General features: G+C 33.4%; 1 protein-coding gene across 1 annotated transcript in view; it reads right to left on the bottom strand.

Moving 5' to 3' along the window:
- The window catches only part of LOC129245695 (potassium voltage-gated channel subfamily H member 8), a 216844-nt gene that overhangs the window by 160289 nt on the left and 41151 nt on the right, over nt 1-15404 (bottom strand). The window contains exon 4 of the mRNA XM_054884034.1: nt 2110-2247. Within this exon, the coding sequence (XP_054740009.1) occupies nt 2110-2247 (138 nt within the window). The remainder of the gene's footprint in view (nt 1-2109; nt 2248-15404) is intronic.

Here is a 15404-nt window from a genome sequence, read left to right as displayed (position 1 = left end):
ACTAAATAAGAGCTCAAGTTCTAAAGTGAAATTTTTAAATTCTAAAACATTGTCTAAACTTGAAATTATAAAACTGTTTTTCTGATTTTTGATTTGATACCCCCTAAAAAATTAAATAATAGGTTCTTCTTTGAATAACACCTGCAGTGTTTTGTTAGAATTAGTTGGGTTTCCTGGTTCGAGCTACGATTTATTATTACTCTTTTATTTCATTTATATATTTATTTATTAGAAATCATTTACACCTAATTACAGCCTTTACCCCCTTACAGCTAAGATTATTGAGCTTTATGATTATTGTTATAACTTTTATTATCACAACCTACTGAACTAAATTCTTGCAGACTAATTACAATTAATAAAAAAAATGTGCCTCGATTATTAAAAACAAATTCATTCTCAACTTGAAAATATTGAGGAAAAAGTGTACTTTGATGAACTCAACTGAAAACTGGATCCAAGAAGCAATATTTGGTATAACTAATTATTTATTTGACCGCCGCAGCCAAATGTATCGGGTTCATAACTTCGGGCATGAAACACCAAATGACGGAATAAATTTTTAACGGCCGCTTCTTGGTAGGCAATGGAAAATCTTCGAGTGAATTTCTTTCATGAAAAAAAAAAAAATAAATAAATAATTGGAGCGTACACTTCTGTTAGGTGTTTGGCTGAGCTCCTCCTCCTATTTGTGGTGTGCGTCTTGGTGTTGTTCCACAAATGGAGGGACCTACAGTTTCAAGCCGACTCCGAACGGCAGATATTTTTATGAGGAGCTTTTTCATGGCAAAAATACACTCGGAGGTTTGCCATTGCCTGCCGGGGGGCGACCGCTATTAGAAAAATGTTTTTACTAATTTTGGTTTCACCGAGATTCGAACCAACGATCTCTCTGTGAATTCCGAATGGTAATCACGCACCAACCCATTCGGCTACGGCGGCCGCATGCGGCTTCATGAAAAACTCCTCTTAAAAAAGCATAAATAACTGAAGGTCCCTCCATTTCTGGAAAAACATCAAGACGCACACCACAATAGGTGGAGGCGAAGATAGGTCCAACACCCGGCAAATGGTGTAAGCGGCAATTATTATTATTATTACTAAGAATTTAAAAGAAGAAACAAACGGGGGCAAATATTTTTCAAAAATAAGTGGCAGCTCAACTTTGTAAGGTGTTACTCGTATTTCTATCAAATTCATACCTAAAAAATTTTAAATCTAATTTTGCATTACATACCAAATATGATATATCTGTTCCCTAATACCGACTGATTAGCGTACATGCCCTTAGCAGTAGAAAAACTACTTTATGACTGGTATTCCTATATGATTAATTAACTTGATTATATGATTATTCTTCCGCGACTAGTTTTCTTTTCAAGAACTTTTAGGGACAAATTAAATCTGAATTAGGTAAACTATAAAAAACGTATTCACAATGAAAATAAAAAAATGTATATTTTTGACATGTGCACTGGGTTTTGAATGTGTTGAATCTATAATGGCATTATTTAGTTTTCTTTTATTTATTAAATTGTTAGCCTCTCTGTAAGGAGTACAAAAAATAAAGATTTTTGGAAAATATGTAAGCCAGTAAATAAATAAATAAAAAATATAGGCATGAGTTGCCTGTGTAAGGATTAGGCAAGCAACTAATTTGTGCACTTATATATACAAATACCTTTTATTTTTACAGAAAAATATCAAAAATCATACTTCTATTGGCTAGTGTGCATATACAAGAATAACATGTTCGTACAATAAAGGGCTATGCGATATTTTCCAACACCTAAGTTGTATTCTCTTGCAACCGACCTGCACATAACGCTCGAAAGCGTTTATATGTATATAACATTTTCATGCGTTTCTCAATTTGTTTTTTTTTTGCAATTGACAGCAGTCACTTTTTACAACCTTATTAAGCAGGTGACATATATTTAAGTCCTTTCAACACAAACCGATTATATCGACTCAATTAAATTATTTTTGTTGTTGCTTTTTGCGCACCGAGCAACATTTAATAGTGTTCGTTTGCAGGTCGGATGTAAAAGTCTACAAGACTGTAAGACTATTGATTTTTGTTTTTTGGTAATGAATGTTTCCACTTACCGCTATCACATTCTTCATTCACATTCATCTCCAACATTTTTGTGTGTGTGATATCCTTGTGTGATGCCAAAAATAGCACCACATCCCGCTTCTCATTCTTAATTGGCACAATATCAAAGAGACACCAGAACGGTGAACCTGAAAGGAAAAGTCGTCAAATGAAATTAGAATTCTTACACACGAACCAGACGTACAGTTGAGTTCGGGTGAGTAGGTGAAAAAATACATGCAACAAGCTTCTTCGCCTTGTATAAAAATATTTTGTATGTGGCTGATGGGCCGTATACTGGGATCTATTGGCTTTTTCTGGTCAACCATTGCGTCCATCGGATAAAAGTTAGACACTTGAGCTATTTGCTGGCAATGAATTCATAGGAAATCGAAAATATTATTGCCAAAGTCAAGTGACTAATTTTTATGTTTCGAAACAGTTGGCGTCAAATGAGCGTAAAATTTCTTAACGATTTCGTTTTTTTAATATATATAATAATATTTTTTGGACTTTGCTAACATTCAATAATTTAAATATGGACTAAATAATTAGTCTGGGAAATATGTAGTTCAGTATGGATGCCGATTAAAAATGAAACTAAAGTGAAATATTTAGCTGGGGTACCTTTGAAACAAATAGGGAAAAGGAGTTCGGCGAGTCAATGTAACTAGAAGACTTACTTAACCGAATTTCTGTCTGCAAAACTCTAATAGAGCAGAATGAAATCAAGTCATTTGCAAAACTAATTATTACTAATAACACTGTGCTACAAAAAAAAAAACGAAATACACCTGATAAATTACACACTGTAGGTTGTTTATATGGTCGAATAATGCATACAAATATTTTTGTTATATTTTTTGTACCCTCCAATTTTTATTTATTTATAAAAAACCAATTTTTCAGACTTTGCGCGGTAATCTACGGATATCTCAGTCATTTTTTTACCGATTTTCAATATTTTATATGTTTTGAAAATGATATTGTCAGACCTATCAAATGATGTAGAACAAGTAATTATTCAAACTAGTTAGTTGTGATTTTTATTTGATTAAACCTGGAGAAAGTGCTTTTTTTGGCATTTTTTTAACTTTAACAATTTTTTATTGCATAATTTTACAACAAAATTTAAGATGTTTGTTAATATTCTTTGAGTGCATTTATTAACGAAGAAATTAATGTATTACTTTCAATAATCGGATAAAAATTGCGTAAACTACGCTAGTTTTCCGTAAATAGAAAAAAATGCCTTGAATATCTATCCATTTGTGGAACCATAGTTTTTGTCTTTAATGATTATTTACTTGGAAAAATCACTGCATTCTTTATGTATTGACAATAAATGTTTGACAATGACAATTTATCATAAATTACAAATGAAAGGTTCACGTGTTTCTACATAATTTTGCGACATAATTTTCGCGCGATTTCTGAGGCGCAGAGACCCTCCTTCTCCCACACAGTAATTTTACCTCTCTCTAATTCGGTAAGTTTTGAACCGCGTGGCATATTGATATTTATTTACTTAAAAAACGATTTAAATTAAAAGTTGTACTCAGCGACCACATAAATGCACTTTAAAGCTTCAATTCCTAATGCGTTCTATAGTTATGAAACGGCAAAAGTAGTAACGAATTGCTCTGACTCGTACTCAAAGTAACGGTACAAACAAACACAAAAACACCACGATGAAAAGTTGTTGTTTATTGATACTAAGAAGAATAACGGTATTATTCCATATATTCATTTATTTTTACAGAGTACCTACATATTTTTGGAGTAAAGATTAAATATTCATGTTATGTGTCCTATAGTTATGAAACGCACCTTAGTCTGAAATAGCTATTAGACCAGTCTTTGGTTGGCAGTGCCTTTTTATATCCTTCTTCCAAAATCGCGTTTTTCTCAAGTGTGTTTTTTGTTAAAATTGTTTATAAGTTAGTTAAAGATGTGTGACAAACGCAATAATTTCTGCTACGTTTGCGGTTTATTTGTTGATAAACAACATCGCCGTGAATTAAAAACAAATACTATCGTGGTTGAAGCATACAATCTTCACTTTCAACGCAATTATAGTGAAAGTCGCTGGTATGAACCAGAATATATATGTTCCACGTGCTCCATATCACTAAAAAAGTGGAAATCTAGTCAGTGTTTTCAAGATCGTTTGCCATTTTCGAGCCCAATGGTTTGGCATCATCAAGTCATTCACAGACCAGAAGACTGCTACTTTTGCCAAACCAACCTCCAAGGTCAGCGCTTCAAAACACGTAACAGTATAAAGTATCCCGAAGTGCTAACTGCTACGAAACCATATTTTCTATTAACGAAAAACTAGCGTAGTTTACGCAATTTTTGTCCGATTATTCAAAGTAATACATTAATTTCTTCGTTAATAAATGCACTCAAAGAATATTAACAAACATCTTAAATTTTGTTGTAAAATTATGCAATAAAAAATTGTTAAAGTTAAAAAAATGATAAAAAAAGCACTTCCTCCAGGTTTAATCAAATAAAAATCAGAACTAACTAGTTTGAATAATTACTTGTTGTACATCATTTGAAAGGTCTGACAATATCATTTTCAAAACATATAAAATATTGAAAATCGGTAAAAAAATGACTGAGATATCCGTAGATTACCGCGCAAAGTCTGAAAAAATGGTTTTTTATAAATAAATAAAAATTGGAGGGTACAAAAAATATAACAAAAATATTTTTATGCATTATTCGATCATATAAACAACCTACAGTGTGTAATTTATCAGGTGTATTTTCAGAGTTGCACCGTTTAATGAATCACATAAATCACATACGACCGTGGGCGAACCGAGCTGAAGTCTATAAGTTATAAGCGCTAAGCCAGAAAATGCTGTATATAAATTTGGTGGAATGGACAAAGAAACGTAATCAGGAAGTTGTAACCGCTTGTCCAAATGAATTATTTTCATATCTTTCTGTCAACAATTTATGAAGTTAATGCAAATGCAATTTAATTTTTGCCAACAATGTTGGTGTTGTGTCATCAGCTCGCTATATTTTTGGTGACACGATATAACCTGACACAGCCTGACTGGAAAATTTTGGCCTCATAAACTTGATCTTCATCTTAAATTATCATTTCTTCCGGTTTCTGCAATGTCCTTTTAGTGGATTAGAGTTGAAACAATAAAAGTTTTCGGAATGCACTTGAACATTCAAGAAATCTCAGAGGTACTATACGAAAAATATACGTGGAACTCATTTTCCGCCGTCCAAATAAAAATCGAGCTTACTCGTTTAAAATCTTTATCTAATTTAATGTTGCAAACGAGGCCGACCAGTCCTGTGCTTCTATTTGAATGAACGTTCGTTTTTCTAACGTTTGAGTTCCGAGCCCTTATCGTTCGGTCAGTGATGCCCATTACAATTAAGTTCGTTAAATATGCAGAGATACATTTACTTATATGTTATAATCTAAAAGTAGTCCTTCGTTCGTTTGTCAATCTCATATATAAAACAAAGTTTAGAGAAAATGGTGTCCTCATTTCCAGCACGGGTATTTATTGAACCCCTCTCGTACTACAAATTTGTATATAAATTTAAATTTATATAGTTTATTATATTATTAAGTCATGTAGTACTGAAACTGGTCAATAAAAAATAAGTATTTATTAATCCGAAATAATTTACAATACTTGTGCCAACGAATAATTCAATGATGAAATTATAGGGCTTAGCGATCGACTTTTGGAAACCGAAGAATTTTAAAATATTTTAAAATTTTTAAACGCTTTTTGTGGAACCTACTTCTTGAACTTAGTCCTAGTCGCAAACTTTTTTATAGCTTATTTTCACTAAAAATGGGTTTTTCGATATTCTAGTTGAATTTTTTTAACGCAAATAGTCAGCTGGAGGCTCACCAAGTAAATATAATGGCTCTATTTGCTGAGTTCTAGGCCAGCAATAGGCCCAATGATAACCCCATGAAAAAGTGTATGTGCAGAAGCCTTTAGTTTTTCCATATACGATGCAAAACACGGAAAGTGTACCTACTCGCTTGAAAATTTATTCCTTTTGATTTTGATGAAATTTGGCGACTATAGCATAAATTGGGCAAAACGGTAGAAATAATAGTTTGGGGAAAAGAAGTTTTTATTTTTGAGTAAAATTTTCTTGCAAATGGTTTAATCTATGATATTTTCTGATTGGTTCTTAACTCCTTGACGTTCCTACGACTACTAACGTGCCGGTTATTTTTTGGACATTTTCTACATTTTCCTTAACATCCAAAATTCCTGAACGGAATAGACGAAATCAAAATAAAATGTACTTAGCTGTTACAGTAGCCGCACTGTAAGCACCATTCACAATTTCAGCGGCCTGGGCTGCATTTCCGCCTTTATCTGTAAAATGTACCACATTTTCTCTTTGTTTGTTGTCATTGTTAACACCCAATAACTCACAATTGAATCAAATAAACAAAAAAGCAGGAAATGCATTTTTTTAGTATGAAATGTTGGCTTGACAACGAGCATAAGCTTTAAAATGTTTGATCGATACTTCACGAGTTATCGATCACTACAGCCATCTACCGAAAAAATGATGGATTTCTTTTGCCCCACACTAAAATTAAGTGGTCGCCAAGTTCAAGTGGCTTATATTAATCATTCCTTTGCACAAGTGTTTCTGTATTTTGTTTAATTCTACGTCCAAACAAGTTTACTCTAAGCGAAAACAAAACGAATGTTTTCTAAAGAATTCTTTGTTTTTTTTTTTTTGAATTTTTCCAAGACAAAAATATTTTTAAGATAAATACCAAAAATGGTTTTTGACACTTTATTGAATTTCGGCTTCTTTAATCTATTTTAAATTATTGGTAGAAGAAAAAAGTATACACACTATCTGCATTTCAGAACTTCAGTAATTTGATAAAATTATAAAGCTTAGAGATAGACACTTAGAAACCAAAGAATATTAATATTATTTGTTTATTGTTTTTTTTATTAACGATTCTTATTCATTTTTTAGAAGCGCCGAGTATATATGAAAAAAAGAATTTTGTGGTCTGCACCACACTTATCATGTCTCAAACCGTTTCTTTTTGAAACCGTTAGACTATTTTCAATAAAACTTGAATGTGTTAGAGGTGACATAATATTTTGTGAGATTGCTGTTTTTTCTAAATTTCTATAAAAAGAGCTACATAAAAAGTTGTATTTAACTTTTAATTATTACGCTTCGATTTTTGATTTTCCTCTAAATTACGATGACGTCTCTATAATCTCACCTTCCATTGAAGAAACAATTATGGAACCTTTTCATATTTCCTATTTCGTTAATAAGTGCAGAGCTACAGCATTGGTAATAATGGCAATTAAAGAGTAACAAATAAAAATGGCTGGGCGCAACAGCTGGTGTGATCCATGCGGTGAGTTTCACTCAGAGTCTATGATGCAGCTCTAGCTATTAAATTTGCCATCACTTTTTTTTAAGAAACGTAAAGTTGTGAGAAAAATTAAGTAAATTTACAACAAAAGTTATTTTTACCAGCAGTACGTTGATCAATTGCACTACGTCGTAGCGGAATAGTGCACTCAGAATGAAAATTCAATCGCAAAATTTTAGATCTCCATAAAAAGTTTTTTTTTTCTATTTTTTGTCGGGACGGACTAGCAAGTACAGCACTCAGTTACAATTATGTCCAGTGCACTGCACTCGGGTTACCTTTCTAATTTTCTTAAAATCTAGGTGGTCGCTTCTTAACACATCAGTGCCAAAGCCCCCAAGCGTGATTCGAGCGAAGGCTGGGCAGGCGCATAGAAAGTGGTCTGCTGTCACATTCTCCCAGAGTGCACTGTCTGAAATGCCCACCTTTTCCATGCTTTCCCATAGAAAGTGGCCCATCATCAGCCCAACCAGCTGCCTATAGTCTCCTCTGGTTAGTTACAGGAGGAACATCAGTTTTGTCCATCTGCAGCCTCTTGCAGCCTGCCAAGCTCGCTTGTGAGATGTACTAACCCGTTTGCCAACCGTGGCTCTGATGGCTGCCGAAGGGAGTGGCAGAACGACCTTCGGGCAGAACGCGCACTATCCGTAAAAGGTTTATTATCATAAATAAATATTTTAGAATTTCGATTTACGCTGAATCCTTTTTTTAGGTTGAATAAATTTAAAACTGTTCCTTTCTTTCCACACCTACAATGCCTAAAGAGTGATATGTACTCAAATACCAGACACATTAATGTACATAAAAATATATATTTCATTTAATTCAACTCAACAACAAGCTTGATGCGTGAACTTATAAAATTATTCAGCATTTTTGTGTGATATGGTAACTCATTGTACAAATAATCTGAATACCTATTATAAATTAGTTAGATTTTGAAGTTTCCTTAAATATTTTAATATAAAGATTCAGTCAAAGAAATATTAAATTCTATTAATAGAGAAATTAGTACTTTAATGCATATACATATGTATGTATATATTTCATGTATCTTTCGCCCTTCTACAATTTCATTGCCTTCCCATACTCTTAGTGCCTCCCATAACCTTCGCACAGATATCAGCATTTGATAACCACCATATCTTTCTCACAATCAACGTTAATGAACTCAAGTATAGACTGCCATTACCGCCAACACGCACATCATTATCGCCAAACATAATTTCCTTTCAAGGAAAAGTACAACACATACTAGACCGAGGCGAGACCAATCTGTGTTGCATAGAGCACAAATATACATAGCCTATCCACAGGCGCAGCAAACACTAAATTGCATATACGTTGAGCATACAAGTACTAAGTACGTGAACCTTTCATCTTGCGCATATTTTCCTTTTATCTACTTACATTGTTATTAGTATAGATTATATTATTCACTATACTACAGTAAGCCATGAGTTGCGCAGCCTTCGAACACAAAACACTCTTCTTCAATGTGCGACCCTCTTTGATGGCATATTTTCTGCTATGCTTATCAATTTGACACACTTTCAGCTCTAGTAGAATATAGAAAAACTACTATTTAATAAATTTAACGATTCCATATTGTCTCTTGTCTCGTAGGCTACTCAATTGAGTGTGAACGCACAAAGAGCGTTTGCTAAAGAGGCACAATTTATTTGAAGGAAGATAGTGAATGGCGTTGTGTGTTCGGTAATTGTACTGAGGCAGGGACTTTTGTATTAACATTGTGTATATGTATTTGTATATAAAGTATTGGGATCAGACGTGAATCAGGAAATAGTAATTGAGCTTTCTGCTTGAATAAATTAAGTTCTTATGAAACTCAAAACCATAATAAATAATAATTCTTTAAGTTCTTATGAAACTCAAAATCAATGCAATACTTTTAGTGGTGTGAAAAGTTACACAAAAAATAAATTCAATTTGAACTGTTGCATCCATCATGAACCTTACGTACAGACAACATAAAAAGTGAAATTGTTTGCAATTATTCCAAACTATTTAATAATAAGAATTAGAGTAATTCTAATAAAAAATTGTTACAAAAAAAAACTATATTACTTGCAACAAAATTATCGTGCAGATTGGGCAACTGTAGCGACAAAAAATAAGCGTGTCTCGGAATTTTTTTGGCAAAACAACGAAATAAAAGTCCCAAAAAAATTTTTTTCTCTAAATAACATGAAATAAAATGGCTGCGACACAGCTTCTCTTCGAGGAAACCGGTTTTTTTATGTTTGAAGGACGCGCGGTCGAACCCACTGCAATTGCTATTTAGAATTGTTTCGATTATGCAGGTTAAAAGGAATAATACTAGCAGTATGCAAGTTTTTTTGATAAACACCTGTTAGGGCCAATGAATAATATTTCCCACTGTATGAAGTATTAAATTTATGTTGCCCGATGTCGGTACATAAAAATAGTAATTGTTTCAGATAACTAGAGTAATTGAAGATTTGAGGCCTTTAGGGTGCGGTCGGTGAATTTCACCTGTACACCTTTTTTTCCAAAAGGGCCAAAAGGTAACTGGAAATAATAGGCTTCGATTTTCGCTCCCTCTTGCTTAAAAATATCGTAACCAATTCTTGAAACTGCGTGACTCTCATATGAATTTTTCCAAATATTATATACAAGTAGCGCAAAATTAATCATCAATTATACTTTTGAATAACTTTTTTTACTAAATACAAAAAATAATAATTTAGAGTTATGCAAATGTTAGTTTTAAAACGCTCTGGCTGATCTTCAATCCAAAATCGAAAATTCTGCTTATTTACGTACGCATGATCCAAAAATGAGCTTCGTCGCTGTGCACAATTTTTCGATAAAAAAGTGGATCTTCGGCCAACTTTCCAAGAATCCATTCACCAAAAATTCTGCGTTGCCGACCTACCGCAATTCTTGCACCCGCTGTATTTTGAAAAGCTTCACACCTAAATACTTTCGCAAAATTTTCCACGTTGTTGAGTAACAGAGGCCCAATTGCTGGCCGATACAGCTGCGATATTTTCTTCAGTTTGCACTCTACGTAAGCGTCTTGGTGGTTTGATGTCCAATTATGTAAATTTGGTTCTAACTTTAGTCACAATAGCTCGAATAGCCGCTTCTGTGGGTCCATTAAACTGACCATAAAATGGAAGAAGCGCGCGATAAAACTTTCTTAACAGAACACGCATTTTTATAATAAAATTCAACGATTTGCAAGCGTTGTTCGTTTGTAAGACGATTCATGGTTAAATTATAGACCAATCTCAAGATGTTTGACAGTGAAACAAAACACGAAACGTGCGTCAGCTGTTTAAACCAACTGTTTAAAAAGATAATTGCTAAAAAATCACCCTTTATAAACTGGTTTATATATCGCCTTTAGTATAGTAAGAAAGAAATCGAAAAAATGTTTCCAAAAATTTAATAAACTTCAAACTTTTTCAATATTCACGATTTTTGTACAGAATTTTTTAAAGTAAACCGATTTGAGTTCTTTTTAAAATTTTTAAACTTTTCTTCATTTTTTTCGGATAAAATTTACCTTTCAATTCAACCTTTTACTGCAATAAAATTATTATTTTTCTAAAAAATTAAATTTGTTTTCTTAAAAGCTTAAATTCCTTTGTTAAAAATTAAAAATAAATTTTTTTCTCAATTTTTGTAAAAGCACTCTCCAGACAACGTTCAAAGTTTGATAGTGGGATTCCCATAACTTTTCGAGTTGTATTGAAAACAGTAAAATACCTTTGTCGGATACCGTTATAGTGAATTCTGCTATGAAAATTAAGCTCAAAATGCGAGGAAAAAACAATGAAAAATAGGACAAAAAAATATTTGATTCAAAAGTTAAAAAAGAAAAAGTACAAGTGAATCACTGAAAGTATTGATAATCGCTGGTAACTACTTTCATCCATCTTTCTGGTAGATCTCGTATACCGTATCGTATACTGTCGCAGTAAAACTGTTCATCTTTTGAGGCTATGCTGGTCAGCTAGACCATGTGTCATTGATCGGAACAGGTGATAATCGGACGGCACAATATCTGGCGAATATGGCGGGTAGGGTAGGATTTCCCATTTCAGTGTTTCCAGCTAGGTTTTAATGAGTTTGGCAACGTGAGGTCGAGCGTTGTCATGCTGTAGAATCACTTTTCCATGCCTCTCCGCGTATTGCGGCCGCTTCTCGCGCAGTTTTCGGCTCAATCGCATCAACTGAAGTCGATACCGATCCCCAGTGATGGTTTCGCTTCGTTTTAACAGTTCATAATAAATAACACCAACTTGGCCCCACCAAATGCATATCATAACCTTCGCAGCGTGAATATATGGCCGAGGCGACGACGTAGAAGCAAGACCGGGCAGTCGCCATGACTCTATTTTCTTTGGATTGCTGCAATGAATCAATTTTTTATCACCCGGCACAATACGATGAGTTGTTGTTCACAGGCGAAAAAACGACATTCAACATCCCTTGGTTTTAACTCATAACTAAATTTCCCTGTTTCAGAATCATTCCCAAAGCATGCAATCGCTTGAAAATGGATTGGCGGGTATACTGAAGCAAGCTCTTTTTGTGTTTGACACGGATCCTCATTGAGCATTGCGTCCAATTCCGCGTCTTCGAAGGTTTTTGGCCTTCCTTCACGCGGACGGTCTTCAACATTATAATGACCGTCTTTCAAGTGACGGAACCAATCTCGGCACCTTGTTTCACTTAAAGCTGCATCTCCATAAACTTTTTGTAGCTCTCGATGCGCTTCAGCCGCCATTTTTTCCGAATGAAATGGGAAAATCAACACTTCCCGCAAATGACGATTATTCGGCACAAAATCAGACATTTTCACAAAACCAAAAGTAGATGATACTAAAACAAAATCACTAATGTGTCGAAGCAGTTTGCTTACCATATGGCTATGCTTGGTTTATGACGTTTAGGTTATGTTAGAATCGACTAGCACACACTGCTGGCGGCATCTATTGACAAACAGCGGGAACTTAGTTGCGCACCTAATATATTTATCCTAAAGAATAAAACATCAAAGAATGTAAGCAAATGTTGAAAAGTCCAAAGATATTTCATTCTAAGAAACTCTGGACCTTAATTCTCAACAGTGAATAAATCTCACAATTATTAAATTGTTTCACATTTTTTCTCCTCTATCTGTTATTCTTCTTTTTCTTTCTTATTTCCTAAAAATATATTTTATCCTAAAAAATGTAAAAAAAAGTTAATGAAAATGTTAAAATAACCGAAAATATTTCACTTCATAAAATGCTGTACCAAAATTAAACCAATCTCAAATCCATAATTTTTTTTTCAAAATCTTTATTCTTCCTAATCTCAATCGTACAAATGAACCAATTTTCAGAAATATTGAAGACAAAGTATCATATTTGGATCACTTGAAAATAAATCGCTCAGTTTGCTATAAATACCTTAAGGAAGCTGTTTGTATACTTATATTTGATAGATGGGAAAATAAGAAATAAGCATAAGTACAGAAAGTGCCGCTTGTATGCTCCTTTATTACAATAGCATCAATAAAATGACCTTGACGCCGAAAAATAAATATTTTTCTGTTACACCTTTTGCCTTTGTGCCATTACAAACGAACATTTTTGGCGAGCAGCAAATAAACTGAAGCACTTGAAAATTATTTTCGTTATGTAAGAAAACAAAATGAAAAAAATTTAATTCAATCACCTGTTGATTGAGCATTTATTCCACGAAAAGACCAGAAAATGTTCCAAAATCATGCAGAAGCCAGCAAAGTGGCCACATAAAAGAAGCTAAAAGCCAATCAATTACATGAGCATGTGCACCTAACACCCGTAAACACATTTTGTGGCAGCGCCATTTGGGAATTGAAAAAGAAATGTCAACTTAATACAACAAATTATGCCATTTTTGTTTTTGCTTTTTTGTTTTTAGTTCTGCTCAAACTTAGCGTACAGAGGGTTTTATTTATTAGCATTGTTGATATGTGCTGCAGTCAATCAAACTTTACGAAATGCCAAAAAAGTTACGTACTCGCCATGCGTATGTAGCAGACAGTGGTGGTAACATGAACAGCGGTGAACTAAAGGCTAGCACGTGCTATGTGATAACTTCTGCATCGCGAGCACAAACAAGTGCACCACATATGTACACAGCGGCCACAACAAAGTCCTGCAAGAATTCAACAAATTGTTCACTTACAGCTGTAAGCTTGAATGAAGCTCTAAATAAATCCTCTCTGTATGCCCCTCAGTGATGCTTTGGCGTAAGTATTGTGACTACCCGCTGGGAATGTTTACGAAAAGTTCCAGTGAGAGTTGTCCATGAGACTCATGTATACACATTTATACATACTGCATATACTCGTATAACTAGGTTCATACACATACCTACATACAAACGCCCAAATGTACGGCACCATGTGCTACCTTCTGAGACAATAAAAGGCCACCCGTTTGTTTGAGTGCACTTGTGGTGGTAGACAAAAGTGTTTTTCCCACATCGCTTGTATACTTTTTGTCGCTTTACTTGTATTCCACTTGTTGTACATGCTTGAAATTCTTCCTGTTATTGTCACATCACATGCACTCTGTTGCGTGAAATGTGTGTTTTCCGTCAGACATGCCTTTTACTTGAAAGTTACATAAATATACTCGTACTTGTGAGCGCGCATGTGAACAAAGACATATTTCGGAACAAACTTTTGCCTGCCTTAAATCCTTAAATGCTTATAAATTATGACTCTTTTATTGTGCAAAAGTTTCACTAATTTGGGGTTAATGTAAGTTAATTAAATTTCATTACTAAAGTTTTGGGAGAAAACTTATTTTTTTGCCTTTTGCAACGAACCACATATGTTGGCCGCAAATTTGCACATATTGGAAAAATCGAGCTTTTTGTTTTTTTTTGTTTTGGAAAGAAGTTACCTATTTCAAATTCAATTTATATTTTTATTTATTTATTTATTTTTCCTCTTTTTTTATTTCTTTACTAATAGTTGTTAGAATAATTATAATAATAGTTAGAAATTGAGAGTTTATTTAGTTCTTCTTGCTATTTTAAAATAACGGAAAAAATACTAGAACTTAGTTCCTATGAAATACCGTACATCCAAACAACTTTTTTATACTTTAAAAAAATCTATATTTGCATTAGCAAAAAAGTATAGAAACACATTTTTTTTGCTACCGGAATATATTGGCTTTCATTTCATATTTACAATAATACTTGTAGTAAGTATAAGTATTTAAACCAATTTCTAAAAAAATTAATTCTTTAAAAATTTAAAGTCTTTCAAACAAATTTATGTGTTGAGAATACGAAAAACTAAGTAAGCAGCATTACAATATAAAATCAATTGCGTGCATGTAGAGTTCTTACTGGTAAAGAAAAAATGTTAGATTTTGTCGCCCGTTGTTTTACTAGAATACTTCCAATAAAGTGCTTTATCATTTGATTTATTTGTCAATATGTGCCAAATCGCCAAAGTTTAAACATTCCAATTTTTTTAATATTTTTGCATTTTTCCTTCAGTTCGATAAAAAAAAGTGCTACCGAAAGCCTTTCAAATAATACAGCAGTTTACGACAAAAATACTCCTGCGTTAGTAACATGCAGATTTTGGCTTTGACGCTACAAATGTAGAGGTTTGGCTCCGAGAATAGGAAGTAAACCGAAGCATACCGACAGCTATTTTATCTAGCAAGAGTTTGGCTATGGCTGTTGTTGTCGCATTGCTTTCTTATTTGCTGTCGTAACTGATGTTCTCTTGATTGTGGCCACAAATATTTTTTCGAATGAATGGGTAATAAATCTCATAATTTTTTTATATTAAGTACTTTTTTTACTTTTTTTAAAGAAGTA

Source organism: Anastrepha obliqua, chromosome 4 (genome assembly GCF_027943255.1).
Source record: "Anastrepha obliqua isolate idAnaObli1 chromosome 4, idAnaObli1_1.0, whole genome shotgun sequence".
NCBI classification, from domain to species: Eukaryota; Metazoa; Arthropoda; class Insecta; order Diptera; family Tephritidae; genus Anastrepha; species Anastrepha obliqua.
The sequence above is the reverse complement of the archived record's forward strand: the minus strand, read 5'-3'. Positions and strand labels throughout refer to the sequence as shown.